The sequence below is a fragment of the Sminthopsis crassicaudata genome, chromosome 2, assembly GCF_048593235.1.
Source record: "Sminthopsis crassicaudata isolate SCR6 chromosome 2, ASM4859323v1, whole genome shotgun sequence".
Taxonomy (NCBI): Eukaryota; Metazoa; Chordata; class Mammalia; order Dasyuromorphia; family Dasyuridae; genus Sminthopsis; species Sminthopsis crassicaudata.
In genome coordinates, this window is record NC_133618.1 from 110,527,445 (window position 1) to 110,554,923 (window position 27,479).

At 34.6% G+C, this 27,479-nt stretch overlaps 1 protein-coding gene across 1 annotated transcript in view; it reads left to right on the forward strand.

Annotated features, from left to right (window-relative positions):
* Positions 1-27,479, forward strand: part of REL (REL proto-oncogene, NF-kB subunit) — a 65,910-nt gene that overhangs the window by 28,571 nt on the left and 9,860 nt on the right. Inside the window, exon 5 of the mRNA XM_074287002.1 lies at positions 7,042-7,182. Within this exon, the coding sequence (XP_074143103.1) occupies positions 7,042-7,182 (141 nt within the window). The remainder of the gene's footprint in view (positions 1-7,041; positions 7,183-27,479) is intronic.

Sequence of the window (27,479 nt, forward strand, 5' to 3'; positions counted from 1 at the left end):
CTTCATGATATATATGTGGTGGTGTCTACTGAACCCATTCCCCCATGTGAATAGGTTTTTAGAACTATGAGCGCTGCCTCCTGCTCCCCCCCCCCCCTGCTCTGTACCTCTTTTGTATAACATGATTACTATTTTTACCTTAACTCTGCCAATCTTTCCTTTGAGCTACACTATTGTGGATGTGAATCTTAAGCATAAGAGTATACATGTATACATATATGAAAAAAACCATAAATAATTTGTCCACGTTGAAACAGTTTGTCAGTGTTGAGGTTCCTTAAAATTTCTTTCATATTGCCTCTTATATGTTAAATATCCAATATTTTAGATTTGGTTGAAAGTCCTGAAAATCTGCAAATTCGTTGAATGTTCATAATTTTTCTCATTCAGAATTATAAATAATTTTGTTGGATATGATACGTTTGTCCACAGTTCTGGTTCTTTTTTGTTGTCGGTAGATATGATTCCAGGATCTGTGGGTTTTTATTGGAGCTGCTGATAAGGCATACAATTCTAATTGTAGCTCCAGCATATTTGCTTTATTTTTTCTTATTTCTTGTAAATTTTTTCTTTTACCTGGGGATTTCAAAATTTGGCAGTGATATTCCTGTGTGTTTTCCACAAAGTGTGTCTCTGAGGTGGTGATTGGTGGATTTTTTGTTCCATTTCTATTTTCCCCTCATGTTCTATCACTCCAGGACAATTTTCTTGGATTATTTCCTGCATTATTGTGTCAAAATTTTCTTTCTGGTCACAACTTTCTGGAATTTCAATTATTCTTATATTTTCTCTTGCTCTATTATCTAAATATGTGTTTTTCTTATAAACTATTTCACATTCTGTTTTGTATTCTCATTCGTTATAATTTGTTTTATTTTCTTAATATTTTCTTAACCTCTCCTCACCCAAAGATTCCTCCCTTGTCTCCTTCCCTCCCCCTTTGCTTCCCCATCTGCCCATCTCTCCCCCTTTATTTCTTTTATAGATTTTGGAGGGTGCTATACCCTTCATGATATATATGTAGTGTTCTCTATAGAATCCATTTCCGATGTGAGTAGATTTTCAGAACTATGAGCCCTCCCCCCCCAGTGCCTCTGTGTCTATTCTTCCTTTGTACCTCATTTGTATAATGTGATTACTATTTTTACCTTAACTCTACCAATCTTTCCTTTGAGCTACACTATTGTTGATGTGAATCTTAAACATTTCATATACATTTATACATGTATGAAAAAACATAAATAATTTGTCTATGTTGAAGCAATTTGTCCATCAGTATCCCTGCCCCATTGGCTCTGCACTCACTGGTAGCTGGTTCCTTCTCCCCCAGGACCACGTCTCCTTTCTGCAGCACAGCTGGGCCAAGTCTTCCTAGACAACTCTGGATTCCAGTCTTGGGTGAAACTCTCTATGGTTCTTGCTGAGGCTCCAGCCACACCCAGCTAGTCCAAAGAGTCCCCACTTGATTTTTTTGCTGAATCCCCAGCCTGGGGTCTTTCTTTAGATCTTCTCGGGTTGTACATTGAGAACCCTTTTCTGCCCCAAATCTTCTACATTTTTCACCAGTCTATAGTCTCCCTGAAGCACAAAATTGTTGTATTTGTGAAGGAAATCAGGAGAGCCTGAAATTTACCAATCTACTCCACCATCTTCCCAGAATTCTCCCCACATCATTAATTTTTAACACTTTGACATATTTTTATGAACTTAAGATTAATATGTCATAACCAGTTTTATATACATACATACCCACCTACATATACATATAACAACATATATATCTGTGTGTGTATATATATAACATTTTATGTACATATCCATATCTGTATAGATCTTGATATATTTACATATCTAGATCTACATAGGCGAGATATCTGTATATATATACATATACACACAAATATTCCTGTAGTCTAAACTTGGCTCTTTTATGTTACATAACCTACCTGTTTTATGATTTCTTCTTGACAAGAATTTTTTTCCTTTTCTTTGTTACCATAATTTCATGTTCAACCATCAGCTTTTAAAACATGTTAAAGCACCATAGCACACTGGAAAAATGACTGGATTTGGAAGCAGAGGACCTGGTGGACATCATAGCTCTGATATTTATTTGACCATTGCCGCCAAACCTTTCTATGTTGCTTCTTCCTATTTGTAAAACAAGGTTAAGAACTAGTTGAGCTCCCAGCTCCTTTCCATACCTGAAACAGTGAATCTATGATCTTTTAAATTATTCATGCTTAACTTTTAGAGTTTTGTACTAACATGTACAGACAACTGGTATGTAAGACTGAGAAGTAGTGATATGATCAATAAATATGAATAAAATTCTCAGGGGAATTGCTTTCTATTTGTCTATCCCGCAGGCCTGGAAATGTTCTCCCTCCTCCACACAAATTACTAATTTCCTGTAAGTCCCAACCAAAATCTCATAAAGGAAGTCTTTCCCAACTCTTTCTAATTCTCAGCCCCTTCCCTCTGTTAATTATCTCCTATTTTTCCTGTATATAGCTTGACATATTTGTATATTTTGCCTTAAATATAGTAAGCACTTAATAAATGTTTGTTGATTGAATCTTTTGTATTATTGCTAATAGGTAAGTTAAGGTATAGTATATTTTTGTGTAAACATTGAATATGTTTATATTATGCCATAAATTTGTATTAAATATGCCATTATTTTGAGTTATTTTGCCCAAAAGAAAGGTCATCTTATACCCCCCCCCAATTTTTTTTTTTTTTAAGAAATTAAGTAGATGTTCCTCATTTGATTGGGGATTATTACTGTGATGTGAGAAATTGTAGAGATGATGAATACAGAGAAGCATGGAAAGACATAAAGTTAAAAAGGGGAAGTAAAAATTAGCAGGGCCAGGAAAACAATATACACTGTGACAGCAATGACATAAATAGAAAGGACAATAACCACAAAACAATTGAAAATGAATGTTGAGATATTATAAAGAATAAGCTTGGCCCCATGGGAAGACCCCTCTCTCTATTTTCCCCTACATCTGGTGCTTCTTTGCTGAAGTGATGATGGAACATTGAACATAATGGCAGGTTTTATATTGATCAGTTTCACTAAAATTTTCCTCTTCTTTTCCATCTTTTTCCTTTTATGACATAAATAATGGGATATTACAAAGGAACTAGGCAGGAAAGAGTATTGAAGAGGGAAAACTGGAAATTAATAAATACATAAATTAATAGTTAATAAATGTTATCTACAAATAAAAATTTACTAAGAATAATTCATACTTGAAATTACTCTATAATACCCTCAATATGATTATATAAGCCAGATAACTATTTTACCCTCTTATATTCCCAAAAATATAATCTTTAAGTCATATTATTTTAAAATTACTTACCTTCTGGCTTTATAACTAAATTACTCTCTGAAAGTCTCTTCTCACTGTTCTTCAGTCATGTCCCTTTTTGGCATAAGATTGCCAAACATATTTAATAGTCCTCTAGAGCCACATATTCCTTTGTTATTTTTGTGCATTATGAATTTACTAGTGTTAATTGAAAGCAGTTTCAATAAGACTGTAAATTACAGCATAGATGCTGATCTACATTGGAAGAGGAAGCTTCCTCCCAGGGACTTTCCTAACCCTGTATAATTACAGGCCAGGTACAAACAAAAAAAACCTATTGTCTAAGGCACTTTGGTTGAGGCATTTTTACATTTATTAGGTATGTACCATGTGCTGCATTGGGAATACAAAGCCAGTGATAGTTTTCTAGGGAAATAACATATACCCATATAAATATATATAAGATAATTTTGCATTATATGAGTTAGAGCGATGCCTAAGGTAATCTTACCTTTAGGGAATGTATTAGTTAGTTGGAGGATGATAATCAAAATTGAGAATTAATTGAGTAGTATGTAAAAAGTAGTACATAAAATGATAGCAATAGAAATATAGGAGAGAGCACTCTGGATTGGGCAGGGGTCAAGATTGTCTTACAGAGGAGTTGGTCTTGAATAGGTTCTTTAAATATGATAATATTTGGAAAAGTGGAGCTAACCAAAAAGCTTCATAGGCAAGAGAGTGTGAAATTTGTTTAAGGGACCATGAAGTCTGACTTGTGCATAAGGTTAATGACACTCCCCATTTCCTCAATAAATTCCAGTGCCCTGCTACTTCTAGGATCAAAAATAAACGTGTTTGTCAGCTAGGATTTGCCACAATTGAGACCCTTCCTATATTTCCAGTGCCTTTAAACACTACTCCCCTCTACAAATTTCACAATTCATTCACCTTGGCTTGTTTGCTCCATCTCTCTTCTTTGTTCCTTGGACTGCCCTTTCCCACCCAATGCTTGAAATATTCCCCTTTTTCACTTTGGCTTCTTAAAATCTTAGTTTCTTTTAAGGCAAAACTCAAAGACATTTACTGGAACTCTTTTCTGGCTCCTCAAGTGATGCTAGTCATCCTTTGGTCACCTAGAGTGTATGTCTTTTATATTTGTTCATGTACATTTTGCTTCCCCAATAGAATGTAAGTTCCTTAAGGGCAGGAAATAGTTCTGTTTTAGTTTGTATTGTTAATGACACGATACCTATATTAGACATAAGACCTGACAAAATAGTAAACTTCTGATAAAAGCTTACTGATTGATTAATATTGCAGAACAGTGAGAAAGCAGTTTCAAACAGCAACTTGGAACTCCATTGTGTAAGGCCATGGTAAGGAATTTGGATTTTATCATATAGGCAGAGTAGGGGAATGTTAAAAATGTTAAGTATTAAAAGTGGTGTTTCATTAAGGTTATGATATTCAGGGGTAAACTTGCTACTAACCTGATGTAGAAAGAAAAGAAGCTTCTGCATTTTGATGACAGCCTAGCAGTGTAAAAAGGGTTAAAAAAGGTATATTAGTATAGTTATCAAGTACTAAACTTCATAGTATAATTGTTTTATGAAGAACAAAAGCAACTCTTTATTTTTCTCTCTCTAATGAATAATTAGTATTAAGCTACTTACAAAATAAAAAGGCAGAAAAAGATACAAGTCTCTGATATATTTTTATTCTGATTTTAAGATCAGATTTAAGAATTTTATAATTCAATAAACTGTGTATGATTGTGTTTCTTTAATTTTGTACAAAGATTTGATACTTTTATGTTATATATTTATATCAAATATACCATTATTTTAAGTTATTTTGCATATATAGGTACATTTACAAATATATTTTATCTTATGTCAGGTTAATCTTTATTGTTCAGTATTTTAAATTCAAAAACTAAATCATTTACATTTTCTACATATCATTATGCTACAATGATGTTTAAAATGTTTTAGTGAGTATGCATTCTTACCACCCCCATTTTGAGGGGGCAGACTACACCATTATGATGCAGATAATGGTACTATTTTGACCTTTAGGTGTTTAAATGTGCTAACTCATGGTGTCTCATGTTTTAGATGCTAGTCTTGAGAATCTCTGTACTATAGTGTAGTTCTTCTGGTGAAAAGTTAGGGATGATATAAAAATGAGAAACATTTTATATTGCTGTCATATTGAGATTTGCACATTCTATTTTACTTTGTACAGTCATGAAAATATTAATAAAAAGTCATAATTATATAATAGCTACTATAACATAGAAAGGTAGGACTTTTGATATGTGAAAGAATTTATATATATACATAGGTATACACACACATATATGTGTGTGTGTGTGTTTGTGTCTGTGTGTATATGCTTTCAATTTAAGTATTTTTTTAGACAATGAATGTAAACAATGTAAGAACTTGTTTCTTCTAGGATTAAAAACCATAAAAGTCAGAATTTTAGTAATTGTTCATATGATAATAGGTCTAGTATAAGGACAAAAGAAGGACAGAAATATATTTCTAATAGGAACTGAGTTGTTTTCAAATACAAATTGAATACATATTTTGGTTCATTATTAACGTTTTTCTATTGCTACAAATCTACAAAAGAGTTAGGTTTTGACTTTAGAAATTTGTCTTAATTTTTTATTTGTGCCAAAAAGTTTCATAATAAAATCTTGATTTTTTTTTTTCCCCCTCATATGTGTAAACTAAGTATGGCTTCTTTAAGCATTTGTACATTATCTCCCAAAACACAGTGCTCTTAATTCCTGTATATTTTGTGTAACCTCAGGCTAACCTTTGTTTGCCTCATTTTCCTTAGCTGTAAGATGTGATAACACACCTACCTCCCAGGGTTGTTGTGAGTATCAAATGAGACAATATTTGTAAAACAGTACAGTGCCAGGCACAAAAATGGCCCTGCATAAATGCTAGTTGTTTTTATCCTGTATGCAAATAATTTCTTCTTAAATCTTTACATACAATATAATCTTCTTCTATGGGATCATAGATTTAGAACTGGAAAGGAATAGGCAGAAGGCAGTCCAGAGTCTTCATTTTACAGACAAGGAAGTGAGGCCTGGATATGTCAAATATTTGGCCAAAGGTTACAGTCTCAGAGATGATTTAAACCCATCCTTTGATTTTAGATTCATTCTAAGCTGCCTTGCTGCCTCTTTAGTTGGGGTGGTTTTTAACAACTCTAATACCTTAGAGTGAATTATTTTATCAGATCTTTAAGTGATTTGCCCAAGAACATCACAGAGTAATAAGTAGCAAAACTGAGACTCAGAACTAAATCCTTGATTCCAAATCCATTTTTTCCTCTACACTATATCAGAATACCTCACAGTCACCACTGTGTACTGTATATATCCATTTAAGATATATTACAATCAGCATTTATACTACCAGTGTTAGTTTTTTATTCTTTTGTATTCTTCCAAGAAGGGGAAGACTCAGTTTCTGTTTTTCCATTTTTATACAATGCCTAGCATAGTGCTTATGATTGGAAAAATGGTATATTGTAAAATTTAAAGTGTGCTATTCATTTTTTAAAAGAACATATTTATCTAACCTCTTTTCACATCAGTTGGCTGGAATTATGGGAGGAAAGAATTTATATATTTAAAACATCTTCATGATTATTTAAATTTCCTTAAAATAATTTTCTTATGTAGTTCCAGAACAAGAGCTACTCAACATCGAAGACTGTGATCTCAATGTGGTAAGACTCTGCTTTCAAGTTTTCCTTCTGGATGAACATGGCAATTTAACATCAGCTCTTCCTCCTGTTGTCTCCAACCCAATTTATGATAATCGTGAGTATTTATTATCTATCTTGTGTTTACTGCCCCAGTTTGTTTTCTTGAAGTTTAATTTGGAATTGTAGTGACATTTCCATATTTTTAATTAATGCTGGATAGATACATGTTTTACACTAAATTCGAAGTTTATTAATGTTTAGAAAGCAGAAATAAATGGATTATTTTTAGTCATATCTTGCTTCATTATCTGGAAATGGGAGTAATGTTTGGTGTTATTTTTTTTTTTTTTTCTTTTTTTCTTTTCTTTTTTTTTTTAAATTCTTATTTTTTTTTTATTATATATATATATATATATATATATTTTATAATATTATCCCTTGTATTCATTTTTCCAATTTACCCCCCCCCCTCTATTCCCTCCCCCCGACGACAGGCAATACCATACATTTTACATGTGTTACAATATAGTCTAGGTACAATACATGTGTGCGAATATCACTTTCTTGTTGCACAATAAACATTAGAATCCGAAGGTACATGCAACCTGGGCAGACAGATATTAGTGCTAACAATTTTCATTCCCCTCCCAGTGTTTCTTCTCTGGGTGCAGCTACCTCTGTCCATCATTGATCAACTGGAAGTGAGTTGGATCTTCTTTATGTTGAAGATTTCCACTTCCATCAGAATACATCCTCATACAGCATTGTTGTTGAAGTGTACAATGATCTTCTGGTTCTGCTCATTTCACTCAGCATCAGTTGATTTAAGTCTCTCCAGGCCTCTCTATATTCCTCCTGCTGGTCATTTCTTACCGAGCAATAATATTCCATAACCTTCATATACCACAATTTACCCAACCATTCTCCAACTGATGGACATCCATTCATCCTCCAGTTTCTAGCTACAACAAAAAGAGCTGCCACAAACATTTTGGCACATATATGTCTCTTTCCGCTCTTTAGTATTTCTTTGGGATATAATCCCAGTAGTAGCGCTGCTGGGTCAAAGGGTATGCACAGTTTGATAACTTTTTGGGCATAATTCCAGATTGCTCTCCAGAATGGCTGGATTCTTTCACAACTCCACCAGCAATGTATTAGTGTCCCAGTTTCCCCACATCCCCTCCAACATTTGTCATTATTTGTTCCTGTCATCTTAGCCAATCTGACAGGTGTGTAGTGGTATCTCAGAGTGGTCTTAATTTGCATTTCTCTGATCAGTAGTGATTTGGAACACTCTTTCATGTGAGTGGATATAGTTTCAATTTCTTCCTCTGAGAATTGTCTGTTCATATCCTTTGACCATTTATCAATTGGAGAATGGTTCGGTTTCTTATAAATTTGGGTCAGTTCTCTATATATTTTGGAAATGAGACCTTTGTCAGAACCTTTGTTTTTAAAAATATTTTCCCAATTTGTTACTTCCCTTCTAATCTTGTTTGCATTAGTATTATTTGTACAGAAACTTTTTAGTTTGATGTAATCAAAATCTTCTATTTTGTGATCAATAATGATCTCTAGTTCTCCTCTGGTCATAAATTCCTTCCTCCTCCACAAGTCTGAGAGGTAGATTATCCTCTGTTCCTCTAATCTATTTATTATCTCCCTCTTTATGCCTAAATCATGTACCCATTTTGATCTTATCTTGGTATATGGTGTTAAGTGTGGATCCATATCTAATTTCTGCCATACTAATTTCCAGTTTTCCCAACAGTTTTTTCCGAATAATGAATTTTTATCCCTAATGTTGGAATCTTTGGGTTTGTCAAAGATTAGATTGCTATAGATGTACCCTTTTTTGTCCTTTGTATCTAATCTGTTCCACTGATCTACCGGTCTATTTCGTAGCCAATACCAAATGGTTTTGGTGACTGCTGCTATATAATATAGCTTTAGATCAGGTACACTTAGACCACCTTCCTCTGAGTTTTTTTTCATTAGTTCCCTTGCAATTTTTGACCTTTTATTCTTCCATATGAATTTTGTTGTTATTTTTTCTAGGTCATTAAAATAGTTTCTTGGGAGTCTGATTGGTATAGCACTAAATAAATAGATTAGTTTGGGGAGTATTGTCATCTTTATTATATTCGCTCGGCCTATCCAAGAGCACTGAATGTCTTTCCAATTATTTAAATCTGATTTTATTTTTGTGGCAAGTGTTTTGTAATTTTTCTCATATAATTCCTGACTTTTCTTTGGTAGATGGATTCCCAAATATTTTATACTCTCAACATTTGTTTGGAATGGAATTTCTCTTTGTATCTCTTGCTGTTGCATTTTGTTAGTGATATATAAAAATGCCGAGGATTTATGTGGATTTATTTTGTATCCTGCCACTTTGCTGAAATTTTGAATTATTTCTAGTAGTTTTTTAGCAGAGTCTTTGGGGTTCTCTAAGTATACCATCATGTCATCTGCAAAAAGTGATAGTTTGATTTCCTCATTTCCTACTCTAATTCCTTGAATCTCTTTCTCGGCTCTTATTGCCGAGGCTAGCGTTTCTAGTACTATATTGAATAGTAATGGTGATAGTGGGCAACCTTGTTTCACTCCTGATCTTACTGGGAAAGGTTGCAGTTTATTTCTATTGCATATTATGCTTACTGACGGTCTTAAATATATACTCCTGATTATTCTAAGGAATAATCCATTTATTCCTATACTCTCAAGAGTTTTTAGTAGGAATGGATGTTGGATTTTGTCAAATGCTTTTTCTGCATCTATTGAGATGATCATATGGTTCTTATTAATTTGATTATTAATATGGTCAATTATATTAATAGTTTTCCTAATATTAAACCAGCCCTGCATTCCTGGAATAAATCCTACTTGATCATAGTGTATTATCTTGGAGATGATTTTCTGAAGTCTTTTTGCTAATATCTTATTTAAGATTTTAGCATCAATATTCATTAAGGAGATTGGTCTATAATTTTCTTTCTCAGTTTTCGATCTACCAGGTTTAAGTATCAGTACCATGTCTGTGTCATAAAAGGAGTTTGGTAGGACTCCTTCATCCCCTATTTTTTCAAATAATTTATATAACATTGGGGCTAATTGTTCTTTAAATGTTTGGTAGAATTCACATGTGAATCCATCTGGCCCTGGGGATTTTTTCCTGGGGAGTTGATTAATAGCTTGTTCTATTTCTTTTTCTGAAATGGGACTATTTAAGCAATTTATCTCCTCCTCTGTTAATCTAGGGAGCCTATATTTTTGGAGAAAGTCATCCATTTCACTTAAGTTATCAAATTTATTGGCATAAAGTTGGGCAAAGTAACTCCTTATTATTTCTCTAATTTCCTCTTCATTGGTGGAAAGATCCCCCTTTTCATTTGTAAGACTATCAATTTGATTTTCCTCTTTCTTTTTTTTGATCAAATTTACCAAAGGTTTATCTATTTTATTGGCTTTTTCATAAAACCAACTCTTGGTTTTATTTATTAATTCAATAGTTTTTTTACTTTCAATTTTATTGATTTCTCCTTTTAATTTTTGTATTTCGAGTTTAATTTTTGGTTGGGGGAATGTTTGGTGTTATTAAGAACTCTGAGGATTCTCTGGAAACTAACAATTATTTCTATCTATACCATCTCAAATAAATGGGAATCTATTGTGGTTTTGAAGTTCTTTAGGAAATAAGTTTGTATAATCTTCTGTGATTACCTGACACAATATTTTTTCAATAATATTTATTTTTCCAAATACATGTAAAGATAGTTTTCAATATTCATTTTTGTAGGACTTTGGATCCTTAATTTTTCTCCCTTGCTTCCCTCCTCCCCAACATAGCAAATGATCTGATATAGGTTAAACATGTGCAGTTCTTTTAAACATATTTCCATATTTGTCATATTGTTGTCCCAATATCAAAGGCATTGTTGTCTCCTGACCAATATGCCTGTTTTCTCAGTTCTGCAAGACCTTTAAGAGAATGATCTATTTGTGTAGTAAAAGGATCAGGTGATAGGAAATTTTTGCTCATTAGTTTCCATATCCAGATCACATTTTTTCAGTCACACATTGTAGGTAAGAGAATTGTTGGAAAGAAAAATCCAACTGGGTTATTAGTAAACCCAAAAACTGTAGAACAGAATTTCTAAGTGCTTGGAGGGGATGTTGGACACCACCTAGTCTAAGCAATAGCTGACGATCTCTTCAGTAACATCCTTCCCAAGTGGCGTCCAGCCTTTGCTGGAGGACCCTGAGTAGAGAGGAGCTCTCATCCCCGAGTCAGAGGATCTGGGCATCAATTCCTCCCTCCGTCCTTAATGCCTGGAAGCCAGGGACATACCCTTCCTTCTTTGCATCTTGGTTTTCTTATTTATATAAATCAGTGTCCCTTCTATTCCTCCATCTAGGGTCTAGGATGGTGTTTCTTAAATCAAACCAATTATCCTCAGCACCTGGAGTTTTTATTAACCTTTCCTCATTCTGCCCTCTAGTTCAAGGCAGAACAAATCTATGCCTTTTCCACCTGATTGCTCTTCAGATACTTGGATACTTGGACAGCTATCATGTTTCCCATATGCCTTGTCTTCCAGCAGTTAAAAATTCCCAATTTCTTTAACTGTGGCATTACCAACTTTTTGTGTCATTAATTTTGTCATTGACTTATTTATTAACTAGATAAGCCTTTGACTCCTCAATATAGTGTTTTTAAATGCATAAAATAAAATACATAGGATTCTAAAGGAAATTAGTTATATTGAAATGTAGTTATTAATATATATTAATATAATATTTATATTATATTCAAGGCCAAATTTACATTTACCTGTAAATGTTGTTAAGCTGTTTTCAGTTGTGTCTAAGCCTCCATGATCCCATTGGAGCTTTTTTTCCCCTCAAAGCTACTGCAGCAGTTTGCTATTTCCTTCTCCAACTCGTTTTACAGATGAGGAAACTGAGCAAACAGGGTAAAGTCCTCAGGATCACACAGCTGATAAGTATCTGAGGCCAAATTAGAACTTGGAAAGAGGCATCTTCCCCATCTCTGGGCCTGGTGGTCTGTCCTCTGTGCCACTTAGCTGTCCTTCACCTATACTGCTTGTCAGAGTACTTCCTAGAGTGCAAGTGTATATGAGAGGAAGCATGCTGCCCACAGTGAGGGTTCTAGGAGTGACACTGAAGGATTTATGGATGACAGATGGATTTGGTATCCTTGAAACACTAATAAACTTAGAATAATGTAAGTTTAATGTAAGTTTTTTAATGTAATTAATTACTTAGAGTAATGTCTACCTTTTGTGATAGATCCTCTGCAGTGCATTTATGGACCAAAGGATCAGACACACAGCATGAGAAGGTGGAGATGAGTTGTGATCTTTGTGGTTGAGGAAGTAAACATCTTTATGACATCAAAGATCCATTGAGATATGTAATATAGTCCTAATATAATACTAATAAAGTGGAGCTGCAGTGCAATTTAACAAATATTTATCAGATACCTGCTACTAGTAGGTTTGCTTCAAACACAGCAATGGAAATATAATATGGTCCTTCCCTTAAAGTGTTTATAATCTAATAGGAGAGTGACACTAAGTGCAAAAATGATTATAATGGAGCAAAGGAAAGATTGAAAATGCTTTAGGGAAATTTGGGGAGGGAGATGTCAGCTTCCCTGGGAAGGAATTAGGGGAAGAATAAATGGTAGAGGCCTTGACCTGACCTTTGAAAGAAGAGTTCTATTTAAATTCTAGTTGAGTATGAGCTCCTTGGGGTTTTGTTTCTTTTTTATCTTTGTCTTGCTTGTCTGTAACTTTTACTTTGTAGGCTTTCTGAATCAAATTTGTTGATTTCTACAGGAAAAGAGGAAGATTAATCTTGGCTAGGATCAGTAACCCACTTGAATTCATGAAAAGAAAAAAGAATAATAAATAGCTCAGTTTAACTAGAATATAATATGTGGAATATGGCTTGGAAAGATCTGGTTGGAGCCAGATTTTGAAGGACTTTAAATCCAGAGTGAAGATATATTTTATTTGAGATATAAAGGGGATCTAGAGGAATGGCACAGTTATGATCAGATGTGTGCATCAGGAAAGTTATTTTGGCAAATGTATGAAGGATAGGTTTAAGAAGGAAGAGATTGGAAGCAGGCTGGTTGCCGAAGATGGAAAGGAAGGAACTGATGCAAGAGAGATTGTGGAGAAACAGAGGGATCAAATTTGAAAATTGTGTAATAGGAAGTGTGCTGATAACATCAACAGATGTAGGGAAGTTGGGAGGAGTGCAAGCTGAGAACCAATTATGATGTGATCATTCCTGGACTTTCTGGGTGTGATTGGCTGCCAGACATCCAGGTAGAGATGTGTCCTGCCAATGTAGATACTTTACTGGCATCCAGGGAGAAAGATGGCAGATATATAATTTAGGACTTCTTTGTCTAGAGGTGATTATGAAGTCACAAGACTGGAGGAGCACATGACCTAGCAAAAGACACTAACAACAAGGGGTCTGAAATAGAGGAAGGACAGGAGAAAGCTGTTCGATAGAAGTCAAGGAATAAACAGAATTCAAAAAAGGACAGAGGGGGATCATCAATGTCAGATGCTACAGGCAGGGAATAAAGAAAAATGTCATTGGTGAATTTGGTGATCTTAGCTTCAAGCAGGCTGGTTGGAGAAAGTCTTTTCAGTGAATTGCATAGTGTTGAGACAAGATCTAGAGAGCAAAGTCTTTTTATATATAGGGAAGATCTGAACTGTTTTGAAGTCAACATGAAAGGAGCTGTAGTGCTGAGGGGGCATAAAAAGAAAGACACAGAGGGCAAGGAGAAGGGACATTTTGTCAACTGAGATTTAAGCACAGGAGAACCATAAGAAAGATTTGAGGTAAGGAGGAGAGTTCTGAACTGGGGGCCTCTGAGGTCCCTTCCAACTTTTACAAAAATCCTTTCCTAATTCTCTTTAATGCTAGTGCTTTCTTGCTCAGATTATCTCCACTTTACCCTGAACATATCTTATTTGCATATGGTCATTTGCCTGTTGTCTCCCCCATTAGGTCAGGGGGACTTCAGCTCAGGGACTGTTTTGTATCTTTTGTATGCCCAGTATTTAGCATGTTGCCTGGAACATAGTGAGAATCTGATAAGTGCTTGTTGACATACATTGAAAGACATGCAACTGAATGAATAATGAATGTTTCCTATGAGACAAACATCTTGCTAAGTGCCACAGATACACATTTTTTTTTTCTGACTTCAGGTGATTTACATTGTAATAGAACACACATATAAGGTAGCAGTAGCCAGAGTACTGGAGCACTTTGGTCCAAAATGTTACTTTAAGAATGATGAGAAAAAAAAAAAAAAAAAAAAAAAAGAATGATGAGAGTTGGGTTTAATATGGTGCTAGAACTGGAGGGGATAGAGAGAGGATGCATGTGGCAGGAAGGCTGCTGGCAGAGTTAAGAAGGTCAGGGAGCAAGATCTCAAGTAACACAGGGTGGAGTCTTCCTGAAATAGTAGCCAGGTGAGAGAGGACTGAAAAAAGGACAGTGGAACACCAGGGTAGAAATCTGGGAAGTGAAAAGATTAAATAAGCTCAAGTAAGAGGCAAGATTATTAGCTTAGAGAATGAGAGTGTGGGGATTTGAGGACAAAGTTTAGAGTAGGTATTGTGGAGAATGTAACCAAAAAAAGAAAGAAAGAAGCATTTACTAAATACCTGTTCTATGATGGGTACTGCACTAAGTTCTTTACAAATATTATCTTATTTGATCCTCATAATAACCTTGGGAGATAGGTACTATTATTTTATAGTTGAAGCCACTGAGGCAGAGACTTGGCCAAGTGACACAGCTAGTAAGTGTCTTCTATCTTGCTAAGAATGAAGACCTTCCTGACTTCAGGGTAGGTGCTGAACCCCTATATCACCTAGCTACTTCTGGCATCTCAATCTCAGTGGATACTAAAACAATCCAAAAAGGTTTGCTCTGTGGCAGTAAGTGCCTGATTAAGGCTAGGTCACAGAAATTTGTAATGACCAGTCAACACAGTTTTGTGATTTCTTTTTTCTTTTTTCAGACACAGTTGGGGTTAAGTGACTTGCCCCAGGGTCACATAGATAGGAAATTTTAAGTGTCTGAGGTCAAAGTTGAACTCCGGGGCATGCTATACACTGCACCATCTAGTTGGCCTAGTTTTGTGATTTCTTCTAGCAGCATTAGTGGATTGGGAATAAGGAGGAAAATGGACTACCGAGCACTTAAGGCTAATTACTGATTGGACAATACTCTATTAGCATATGCTTGGAAAATGGCCCTTCCCACTATTCTCTGCTGGCTCCATCTTTTGGTGTATACAGAAAATTGTGGGAAGGATTAGGGGGGTGGAGTAAGACAAGCCTGAATAACTGGTAGAGGAGGAAAAGGAGATCCTGTGTTCATTCCAATTCACTTCTATACCTAAAGACCAAGGAGTTTTGCTTATCCTGACTCTGGCTGTAAGGTATCCAGGGTGCTAATGTGGTCATCACAATAGAAGGAAAAGGGGAAAAGAGATTCAAGAATGAAGGATAACATTATATTAAAATGACTAGCTATAAAGTGAAGGCTCTTAAGGAAGAAAGCTGATAGCAGAATAGTCTAGGAGAATGGGATAGGACCTAGAAAGCAGAAGGCATAATGTGGACAGCAGGCTCAGGAGGAGAGGGACAGTGGAAGAAGTAGGAGGAGAGGATATTGTAATCAGAGAAAATCTTCAGGCAATATAAACTCTGAGGTAGAACAGGTGATGATGTACCCTGAGTAGTTACCATCTTTGTAAAGCTGGTGTCATAGGAGTTAAGGAGGTTGATGGATGTTAGAAAAATTGTCATTATGAAAGCCAAAGTCACCAGGAGTTACTAATGGAGAAAGTCATTAGAAAAGGTGGAAGAGTGCGTTGGAAGTCAATAGAACATCCATTTATTCTGCAAGCATTTATTAAACTTGGAGCCTAGATACTAAGCTTTGATCATAAAAAGACAAAAGTAAGACAGTACTTGCCCTCAACTCTTGTACATTCTTTGGTGAGAGGAGGAGTGGAAGGACGACAAATACATGGCAAAATACATTCAAAGGAGAGATAAAGAAATTTCCAAAAAGGATTATTGAGAAGACAGTCAAGAGAATCAGGATAAGACTTATTATTCAGGAGATGGCAGATGAGTAGACAGTGCAGTCCTGGAATGGGGGAAGGGGAGCTTTCTCCGTACAAAGGTTTTGACAGGTTCAGGGAGGAACAAGTAGGATATTTTGACTGGACCATAAATGCATACAAGAAGAGCAATAGGAAATAAACTTGGAGAGATGGCAGGTAGTCCAGATTATGAAAAGCTTTAAAAAAACAAAAAAGAGGGATTTGTATTTTAATTTCATTAGATGAGATGAAAGTGATATGAAGGTTGAATCTGTATGTTTATTGGTGAAGTGGATTAGGACTGACAAATTATTCTATGTTGAGGTCATATTAGCACTACAAGAATAATAAAATTAATACTTCATGTCATTGTGACATGTTTAAGACATTTTTAGATGACTTGAATTGAATCAGGCCTGTCATCCTGATGTCCTGGTTCTCACTCTTGGCCACATGTTCTTGAAGTTTCTTGTTTCTAGCTGTAATTATTTTAATTTTTTTGCCCTAAGATCTTCTCAAGACATTGAAAGGTGGGTATGTCTATTAATCATAATATGATTAAGTAAATTAAGTAAATGGTGTCATTAGTTAAGAAGTAGTAGTAGTAGTAGTAGTAATGTTTTGATTTTAACTCACATTTTTTTGTATTTATGACATATCTACTGCATTGGGGAGAAGCCATCTATTTTTGTATTGCTTTAATAAATTTCTAATCATGCTATGTTATATTAAACTTTAGTAATAAGGAATTTAAGAGTAATTTATTAGGTCAGTGATGAGAAAAGTCCATAATTGATTTATAAGTTTGCATTAAAAAAATAGAATTTTTATGCCTGATAAAATAAGAGATTTTTCATAATTTTATTGGTTTAAAACATAGTTATAACTACTGAATAAGTGAACAATCCATGTTCAGATCTTATATAATTTTTACTCTGGCATATAATATAAGAAATCTAAATAGTTTACTATGAAATTAACATATGAAAATATCTTATCTTTATTAAATACACATTTGAATTGATGTCATCACTTCCTAAGCAAGAGAAATTTGTACGTATTGTGGAGGAGGTTCAGCTTTATTTTATCTTAGTTTGGGTTTTTATGTGGGTGACTTTGGGTATTTAGAGTCTTCCTCCATTACACTTCATCTATGACATAAATAAATGTTATCTGCCTTCAACCACAAGTTCAGTTGTGTTACTGATTTTGAGTTTTAGTCAAAGTCATCCCTTTCATGCTCTTGATTCAAGTTATTCCCCAAAGGAAGACTAAGCAGAGATCCTTTTGTAAAAGAAAATGTTTCAGTAGTTTTTTACCCTTTCATTTGCACATTGGTTATGTGTGGCACACTGTATTGATCTCCTTTACAAAAAATTATTCCTGCTTCTCTTTAAATTGTTTTGATTAATAGAATTTGAATTAAAAATTGTGTAAAGTAGAAAGGGTATTTAATGACAAAGATAAGTTTTTATTTTTTAGAAATTTACATATTATATACCAAATAATACAAGAACTTGTACAGATTAATTCAGGACTAAAAATAAGCAAAATTATGATTTTAATGTTGGTGATGAAGTAGTCAGTCAACAGATGTTTTAATTTAGTATGACAACAGAATAGGAAATGAACTTTTGTTTACAGGAAGACAGATATTTAATCCTTTTCATTATATCATTGGAGGTCTACTAATAGACTTATTAGATTTATATGGAATTTATTTACAAAGAAGGGATGAATTAATTATCAAATGTTAAAAGTTAATAGGAAATGATTATACAAAGAAGATTCTCCATATAAAAATCTACTTGGCACGAATTGCCAATTACAGATTATTTTTATTAAAGCTTTCGTTCATGTGGGACAAGCATAGTACATAACAAATTAGAGAAATTGTCTAACACCCTCTTTTAATATAGTATTTGCAAAAGGGATCATATTTTCTTTTGCTTTCTAATATTCTAGTTTATTTTTTCTGCATTTTTACTTAATACTTTTTAAACTGATATGGATATGTTTCAGTGAAAACAATGGTATTCACAGACATTGTATGAATAAGTTTATATAATTTTTACAAAATTACATAAGTTGGATTGTTTAAAAAGATTAATTAGGTTTTATATAACAAATAACATTATAATGAACATTTTCAATTAAGAGAAGACTATTGAACCTCAACTAATTGCCCTTTCATTCCGAGAAGTTTTTGATAAAAGAAACTTTAACATAATACAAAATTTGGCATACAATTTATGGTTCACTGTAAAGGGATGTAATTTGCAGTTTACATATGTCCCAAAAAATAAGACCCTGTTATTTTAACTCTAGTATTTAAAGTTTTGTGGGTTTGTCTGTAAGTTGAATATGTGTTTGTGATACATTGTGATACATTTTTTGGAAAACAAATTTCTGGTTCTGTCATTTCTGTTGAAGAGCTAGAAATTGAATTCTGCCTGCTTTTAAAACATTTATTCTTTTCATAATTTTAATAGCTACTTATCCGAAAAATCAGATTCATAATATTTATGACATTCAATATTATTCAAATAAAATCAAATTTAATGAAAATCTGATGCTGTTTCTTAAAATATGAAAGACTTTAATGTGTATATTATTTTGAGTTGATCTGTATGAAAAGTTTGTATATTGAATGTTTTCTATAGATATATTCTCTTTTAAACTTTGGTTTAAAGTGATAATTTTGTATGCTTGAGTAGGTGGAGGATGTAATTTTGGAACTGATGACTCAACTCTTCCCAGAACACTCAGAAAAAAAAAAAAAGCATAGACCTCTTGAGTCATAAGAATTTGTGAAAGGAAGAATTGGTTCGCTTGTGGTCTACAAATAAAAAGTAAAAATTCTAAAGGAAAATATAAATTCTAATCAGATGTCTTATAACAAGTAGAGGTGATCCTGGTTCCTGAAGTGCAAGTTCTGGCAGGTTTCTATCTTGTTCGAAATACTTAAACCTAAACCTATGGATAATTGCATGTCTGAAGGCCAGTCTGCCTAAATTCAGAATAACTCATTCTCAGGTTAGCCACATAATAAATTTTTTGGTCAGTACAACTTTCAAAAACTATCTGTTAGACTATAAGATGCAAGCATAATATTGTTTATTAATTGTGATTGATACTCCTTGCTGAGGGAGATACATAATTGGTCATCTCTATGCCTACCATGGCTGAAGGGCAAGTCTGTCATCTTACTAGAATGAATATCTGAAATGTGATGGAGAGTATTGAAAGAGTCAGCAGCCTACCAACTGATATTTATTTTCACTGATCATTTAAGAAGAAACAGCCAGAAAAAAAAATGAATGTATTTGGATTCAATTAATCAGTCATTTATTAAACATCTATTATGTGCTAAGCTTAATTAATTTTGAATTCCTGAAAGACTCAAAGATAGGAATTGGTGTTTTTGTCATTCTTCTAATTGAAGAGTCACTCCAATTCAACAACAATTTAAATACCTAGTATATATGCAAAGCGTTTGTTAGTGCTAGGCATGCAAAGATTAAAACAGTATATCATCCTGTCCCTCAAGGAACTTACTCCTACAGCTTAATGCTATAGGAGTACAGAATACAAAATGTACACATGTAAACACAAAATAGGCAATTATTAGGGCAGGGGATAGACTAGGACAGAAGGCTTTTTTTTCTGAAGGAAAAGACATCAATTGAAGGGGAGAGACAAACTAAACTTCACAGATTTGATAGCACCTGAATTAAAGAATGATTATTTGCAGAACCTAAAAGGAGGAAAGAAGTATATTCAGGCATAAGGAGCAACTTACATCAGTACATAGTTGAACAAGTTGAAGATGGCATGTCAGGTTTAGGAAGTAGCCAGTATTTTAGTCTCATATACTGCATAAGAGAATAATGTAAATAAGGCTTGAGAGGTATGCTGTAGATTTAAATACTTGACTTGGAAGTTTATGTATTATAATCATTATTTGATTTAAATTACTAACATAAATAATAAAATGATACATTCAGCATAAACATATCAAAGAGAATGTTGTGATGGATTATGTTAAGAGAATTACTGGCATCCTGAAGTCAGAGATGAATTGGAAGAACAGTCAAACCTCACCTCCCAAAAGAAAATGTAAAAAGTGGTAACAGTTATAAACCATTGGATTTATGAAATATAATCCATGGTGGTTTATCTCCATTTGGATCCTGTGAAGTGACTAATATCTAAGAGTGGGATCAAACAGAGCTCCATGAGCAACATCCATATGAACTCTTCAGCATTCCCTTCCAGAATGTTTTGTATTTGACTCCTTTGGGGAATGTATATATTTATTAAATTCATATTTGTACTGCATATATTTTTATATGTACTTGTGTCCTTCCTTAGAGTACAAACTCTTTTTAAATACATATTTCATTCTTTGTAACGTGCAGATACACAAGCATCTTAGTTTAAAAAAACAACACACACACATATTCTTGATTGAGAATTCAATAGATAATGTCAACAAAGGAGTTTTAAACAAATAACTAGAGCTGTGCATATTTATTACTAGAAATGGATTAGTTTATGAGAACAGTTTATGTTACTGCTACTAGAAACTTCAGAATAATTATCTTTAAGGAACCCAGATTTATTGATTGATGCAAATTATGTAGTTAAGTGGTGGAAACTGAAATCTATCCCTGAAAGTTGTGAAAATATGGCTTCCACCAGATACCTAAAAAAACATAATCAGGTAGGTATTTCTAGTGTATTTGTATTATACAAAATACAAATTTGTAGTTTATATAACAGGCAATTATGAAGGCAAAGGCATAATGGTCTGTTTGTATAATAGTTCTTTCTGTCTCTGATCATTAAGATTATTGATTAAACTTCCTTACATCAAGCCAAAATATGTAATTTTTACCCCGCTGTTGTAATCCTGCTATCTGGAGACATATAGAACAAGTCTGATTCTTTTTCTACATGACAGCCCACATGTATTTGGTGGTGATCATGCCCCTCAAAAACTCTCTTGTCTAGGTTAAAGATCCCTGGGTTAAAGTTCCTTCCACTGAGCTTGTGGTCCTCCATTCCTTGTTGCTTTCTTCTGGTCAGTTTCTTATTGAGCATAATGCCAAAGGTCTGACCCAAGAGTGGTCGTCAGTCCTAGGCAGCCACTCTACTGGTTTCTCTTCTTTGGGTCCAGTCAGACAGTTCCATAGCATCAATCTGGCCCCCATAGCTCTATCATACCCACATACAAGGTGAAGGGAAGAGACTTTGTCAAATGCTTTCCCAAACTCTTGGTAAACTGTGTCAACAGCATTCAGAAGAATTGGTCTTGAATTCTTCTTTGTATACTTCCTACGGTGGTTGTAAAAAAAGTATTTTGCATACCTTATTTGAAAAACAGAACGGTTGAAATTACATGTTATCTTCATTTTTTTTTGTAAGGAGAGGTGTGATTTTGTAAGTATAGGGAGTTCTTGAGGAAGAGCTTCCTCCATCTATGCTGATCTGCACATGTTCTACAACGTAGGGCCTGAGGGTGTTGCTGAGGGTGTTGCTGGGGGTATTGCGACCTGCTCGTGATCCCTCACTCAGTATGTGTCAGAGATGGGCCTTGAATCACTGTATTCCTGTCCCCCAAGCCAGCTTTCTATCTCCTCTGGTGCATTGCTTATTATCCATATTGTGCCAGGTAATTAAACATGGGTCCAGAAGTGAATAGGAAGTGGACATCAGAGTGGATTGAGTTAGGGGAGCTGCTAACCACTAGAAGTCCCCTCCCCCCTTTTTTAACACGTGTATTTTTCCTGTTGGTTTTGTATGAATTTAAAAAAAAAACAAAAAACCACAGTCTCAGAAAACTAAAGTCACAGATGGCCTGAAGGGCAATGGAAAAAAGACACATGGTTGGTGTAAATAGGCTACATCATATCCCTTATTTGTATTTAAAAAAGGGTTATGAAAGCACCATCAAAGATATGAATGTCCAGAGAAGGAGTACTGGTTATATAACAAGAAGAGGTAATAGCTGGGCAGTTTGACCACTGTACTGTGTGTCCACACAAATGTTTAGAAACAACAGGAAAACCTCCTGAGCGTTAGTCTATTGGGAATTTTTGGACAGATATGGACTCTTACCAGTAACGAAGGCAGAGATGGGCTGTAGTACATTGGTGGGGGGATTGCTCACATTCAAATCATAAATCCATTGAAATATCAAAGTAAAAGGAGAAGATAATAAAAGTGATGTTTATGGGAGTATACTTCAGGCTGCTTACTTGGATGGAAGCAATGCCTGGTATTTTCTGAAGCTTCATTACAAAATGGACAGAGATAAGATATGGGAGACTTCAAACTCTGGAAATTTACAGGAAAACCTCACACTGAGCAGCAGGACATCTGATACATTCTTAATTTGTCTTACTGATAGTCTGACCAATAAGAAAGACTTGATTGTCATTTTAGAGTATTGTAGAAAAGGCACTAGATTTGGGTCAGGATCTGAGCTTACATTATGATTTCTCCTTGTTAGCTGTTGTGTCCTTGGGCACTTAACCTTTTTGGGCCTTAGTTTCCTTTATCTGTAAAATGAGGGTTTGACCTCAGTTGTCTCCAGATCCCTTCTACCTCTTAACATATGATAATGAAATCAGATCAAATAGGGCTGGTAGATAGAAATCACACGGCAGATTGCAACTCAGCAATAAGGAATAATGTCAAAAGACTTAGTGGTTTTAAAATGAAATGGGATGCCTTCATTTATGAAATAACGAACTCAGTAAATCCTCAAATGCTTACTAGCTGTGTGATCTTGGGCAAATCCCTTAACCTTGTTTGCCTCAGTTTCTACATCTATAAAACGAGCAGAAGTAATGGCAAATCACTACAGAATATTTGCCAAGAAAATCCCATAAGGGATCATGAAGAGTTGTAACTAGATATATTTAACCATTTGAGATGCTATAAAGGGAATTCCTGCACTGAACATATATATATATATATATATATATATATATATATAATAGATGACTCATTAATTTGCTATTTATTTTCCTCTAATGTTAAGATTTATGGTAACAAGTATAAGTAATAAATTATACAGTTCTTCTAAATTGTGCTGTTTGTTTCTTATCCTGAACATTATTTCATGTTAAATAAGTGTTTATTTTCTTGTAATTTGTAATTTATGGTGGTTTGGATCTTTAGTCTGTCCATATTTTCTGTTCAGAATAGATGAGGAATTGATGTTTTACTAGGATATTGCCATCTCTTTCAATATAATTTTATTTCTTGTTTCATAAGTTTCTTCTAGTGAAAGATTGTGAAATGTTAAAATACTTGTATTTAAAGTTATTACATATGTTTGACTCTATATATGATTATGAGATCAGTAATATAAACAAGACTTGGGCCTATGACTCCTCTAGCTGTTAATATAGTTTTAAAATCATAATCACTATTTGGTATTTAATTAATTTATTCATCCATTCATATAATCAATAGTCTTTGATTCAGCTAATGTTTATTAAGTAATAAAAGTTTATTGCACAAGGTACTAGAACTGATACAAAATTTAATGAAAAGATAAGTAGGAACATTGCCACTGTTAGTAATAACTTGGAAAAACCTAGAAGCTAACTCTACATTCAGCTGTTGGGGAATAGTTAAAAGAATTATGGTTTATAAACATAATATCATTGTGTTATAATAAATGATGAATCTGAAGGATATAGAAGAATTGCAGAATGAAAAAAATCTAATAGAATGTGTTCTCTGACATTAAACAGAAACATAATCCATGTGAAATACGTTGGATAACTTGATTACTGTCTTATTAAAGTTAATATGTTCAGCTTTTGTTTCCTTTAAACAGCCAGAAAGCAGCAGCACACACAAAGTAGTTTACAATTTTTTGTGTCATTTTGTGGTTTCAAGGCTTTTGATTTGTACTTTCTTGTTATTGTTTGAATATTTGAATATTTATAATGGTTAAGCAAGTACAAACAAGATTAAACCAACAATATATTTGCCAACTCCACCACTTCAAATTGTGAAAGACATAGGCTGTGGAAATTTATAGATGGATAGGGTAGATGTACTTATAGGGAGGGGTCAATTTTGTAAGAACACAGAAGAAAGAAGCATCTCTTCAGACATCAGAGGAGAGTAGAATTTCTGGGTTGGAGAGTTGGAAAGGGGCATTCCCAGTAAAAGAAAGAATAAGCAAAGGCAGGAAAGTAACATGGGTATTTTGAGAAAACAGTAAGTAAAATAGATTGACTAAAAGGTCTTTTATTGGGAAGGCATTGAGGAGACATTGAAGGTTTTCAGATTGTGGAATTGTATAGCATTTAGCAGAAGGCAGTATTCTAGGGAAAAATTCAGCCAGGTGGTAGACAAGACACAGGCTTGAATCATTTTCTGACAATTATCTGTGTGACTCTGGGCAAGCCACTTAATTTCTTTGAAACTTAGTTTCATCAAAGGGGCTCCAAATTATTATTGAACAGAGAAATGCAAATTAGGACAACTCTGAGATTCCACTACACAGATTGGCTAAGATGACAGGAAAAGATAAGTACAAATGTCAGAGGGGATGCAGGAAAACTGGGACAATTGTTAGTGAAATTGTGAACAAATCCAACCATTTTGGAGAGCAATTTGGAACTATGCTCAAAAAGTTATCAAACAGTGCATAACCTTTTATCCAGCAGTGTTTCTACTGGGCTTACATCCCAAAGAGATCTTAAAGAAGGGAAATGGACCCACCTGTGTAAAAATGTTTGTGGCAGCCCTCTTTGTAGTGGCTAGAAACTGGAAAGTGAGTGGATGCCCATCAGTTGGAGAATGGCTGAATAAGCTATGGTATGTGAATGTTATGGAATATTATTGTTCTGCAAAAAATGACCAGGAGGATGATTTCAGAGAGGTTTAGAAAGACCTACATGAACTGATGCTAAGTGAAATGAGCAGAACCAGGAGATCATTACATATTTCAATAATAATACTATGTGAGGATCAATTCTGATGTAAGTGGCTTTCTTCAGCAATGATAAGATCCAAATCAGTTCCAATTGATCAGTAATGAATAGAACTAGCCACACCCAACAAAAGTACACTGGGAAATGAGTGTGGAATACAACATAGTATTTCCACTCTTTCTGTTATTGTTTGCTTGCATTTTTGTTTTCCTTCTCAGATTTTTTTTTCTTTCTAGATCTGATTTTTCTTGTGCAGCAAGATAACTGTATAAATATGTATACATATATTGGATCTAACGTGTATTTCAATATATTTAACAGGTATTGAACTACCTGCCATCTAGGGGAGGAGGTGGGAGGAAGCAGGGGAAAAGTGGGAATAGAAGTTTTTGCAAAGGTCAATGCTGAAAAATTATCCATGCATACATCTTGTAAATAAAAAGCTATAATAATAAAAGAAACAGTTTCATCATCCATAAAATGGGTGTAAAAAATGACCAGTAGTGTCTGTTTTATAGGATTGTTGCAAAGAACCACTGTGATAATATATGTAAAGTTATGTGATTGAAATACAGCACCAAATGATGAAATTGGGTAGAGCACTTGGCACTTAAATTTGGGTTTTGGTCATGCGATGAATTCACAATAGCCATTCTCTTTGGCAAAAGGTAGGTTGCAGACAAAAATGAAGAGATACAATAGACATCAGATATGGTAAATATGAAATAGTGTCAGAGTTTTAACAGTTAACAATGGAAACGACAAGTTCCCCAGTGGAACTCACAATTAACCAAAAGAAAGGGAATATTCCTTGAGGTGGGAGTATGTCCTTAACTGGCAGACTAAATCCATGGAGGAGTTTAACACTTTAAACTAGTTAGCTAGAAAGAAAAAGACAATGTGAGGCAGAACACCATGGCAGGTTTAATTTCAAAGGGACTCACCAGAGTTGGGGGGGTGTCCATGGGGATGTCAGGGTCTGACATCACTTGTCTTTCTCATTTGATACAGGAAAATGAGATTATCCATAACCTCACAGGGGATGGGCCTGTAAGATGGAGCTCATCTCCTTTGGGGCCAACCCCACCAGTGACCCAGGATCTCATCTTAAAGAATTTTGTAAAATTTTAAAAGTGTAGCAGAAATATCAGTTATGGTAATTTTCAGTTCAATTCATTAAACTTTTGAATTGAATCCTCTGTGCCAGGCATTATATGCTCAGTACTAGGGATACAAGTGATAAAAAGATGGCCGTTGTACCCTGCAAGAGGAGACTGTACACAAGAGAAGGCAGAAAGGGAAGTAGGGACTAGGGCCAGGGCATAATGCTTGTGTCAGAAATTAAGCAGAACCACTAATGGAAAATGGAGAGTTCTCTGGAAGGTTGATAAGAGAAGAACTTCTTATTCCTCCCTGCAATCACACGGAAGAGGCAGCCCGGGGAGCTGAGACCAACAAGGTGCTGAGGATCAGAAACTGAAACAGGCGGCAGGAAGATGGGATTTCAGCAGATCATCTTTTCCTGAGGGTGGCTCAGGTGGTATTGCAGTGGCCAGAAGGTGGAGAGCCAGGGGGCCAGCTAGGAGGGTGCTGTGGGAGTTTGAGTGCCCTGGTGATCTCAGGGAATGTCCTAAAGCTAGCAGAGGCAGATGTGATCTTTAGTGCCTTAGTATTATTTAAAAGGTGTGATTCAGTTTATTTGATGTTCAAGCCACCAGCTTCTAGGTGTGTGTGGAGAGTGTAGGGCCTCGAATCCAGAAAATCCAAATTCGAATCTAGCCTCTGTTGTGTGCTGGCTGGGTGACTCTGGGCTTGTTCCTTCATCTGTAGGATAGTAATGGCACTTGCCTTTCAGGATTGTTGTGAGGATCACATGAGATGATTAGGAAGCACCTAGCACAATGCCTGGCACATAGTGTGATATAAATGTGTTGTTGTTGTTGTTATTGTTTTTTAATCATAGCTTTTTATTGACAGAATATATGCATGGGTAATTTTTCAACATTGACCCTTGCAAAACCTTCTGTTCCAACTTTTCCTTCCTTCCTTCCACCCCCTCCCCTAAATGGCAGGAAGTCTCAAACATGTTAAAACATGTTAAAGTATATCTTAAATACAATATATGTGTACATATTTATATAGTTGTCTTGTTGCATAAAAAAAAAAATCGGATTTAGAAATAAGGTAAAAATAACCTAAGGAAAAGAAAAATGCAAGCAGTCCACATTCATTTCCCAGTGTTCTTTCTCTGGGTGTAGCTGG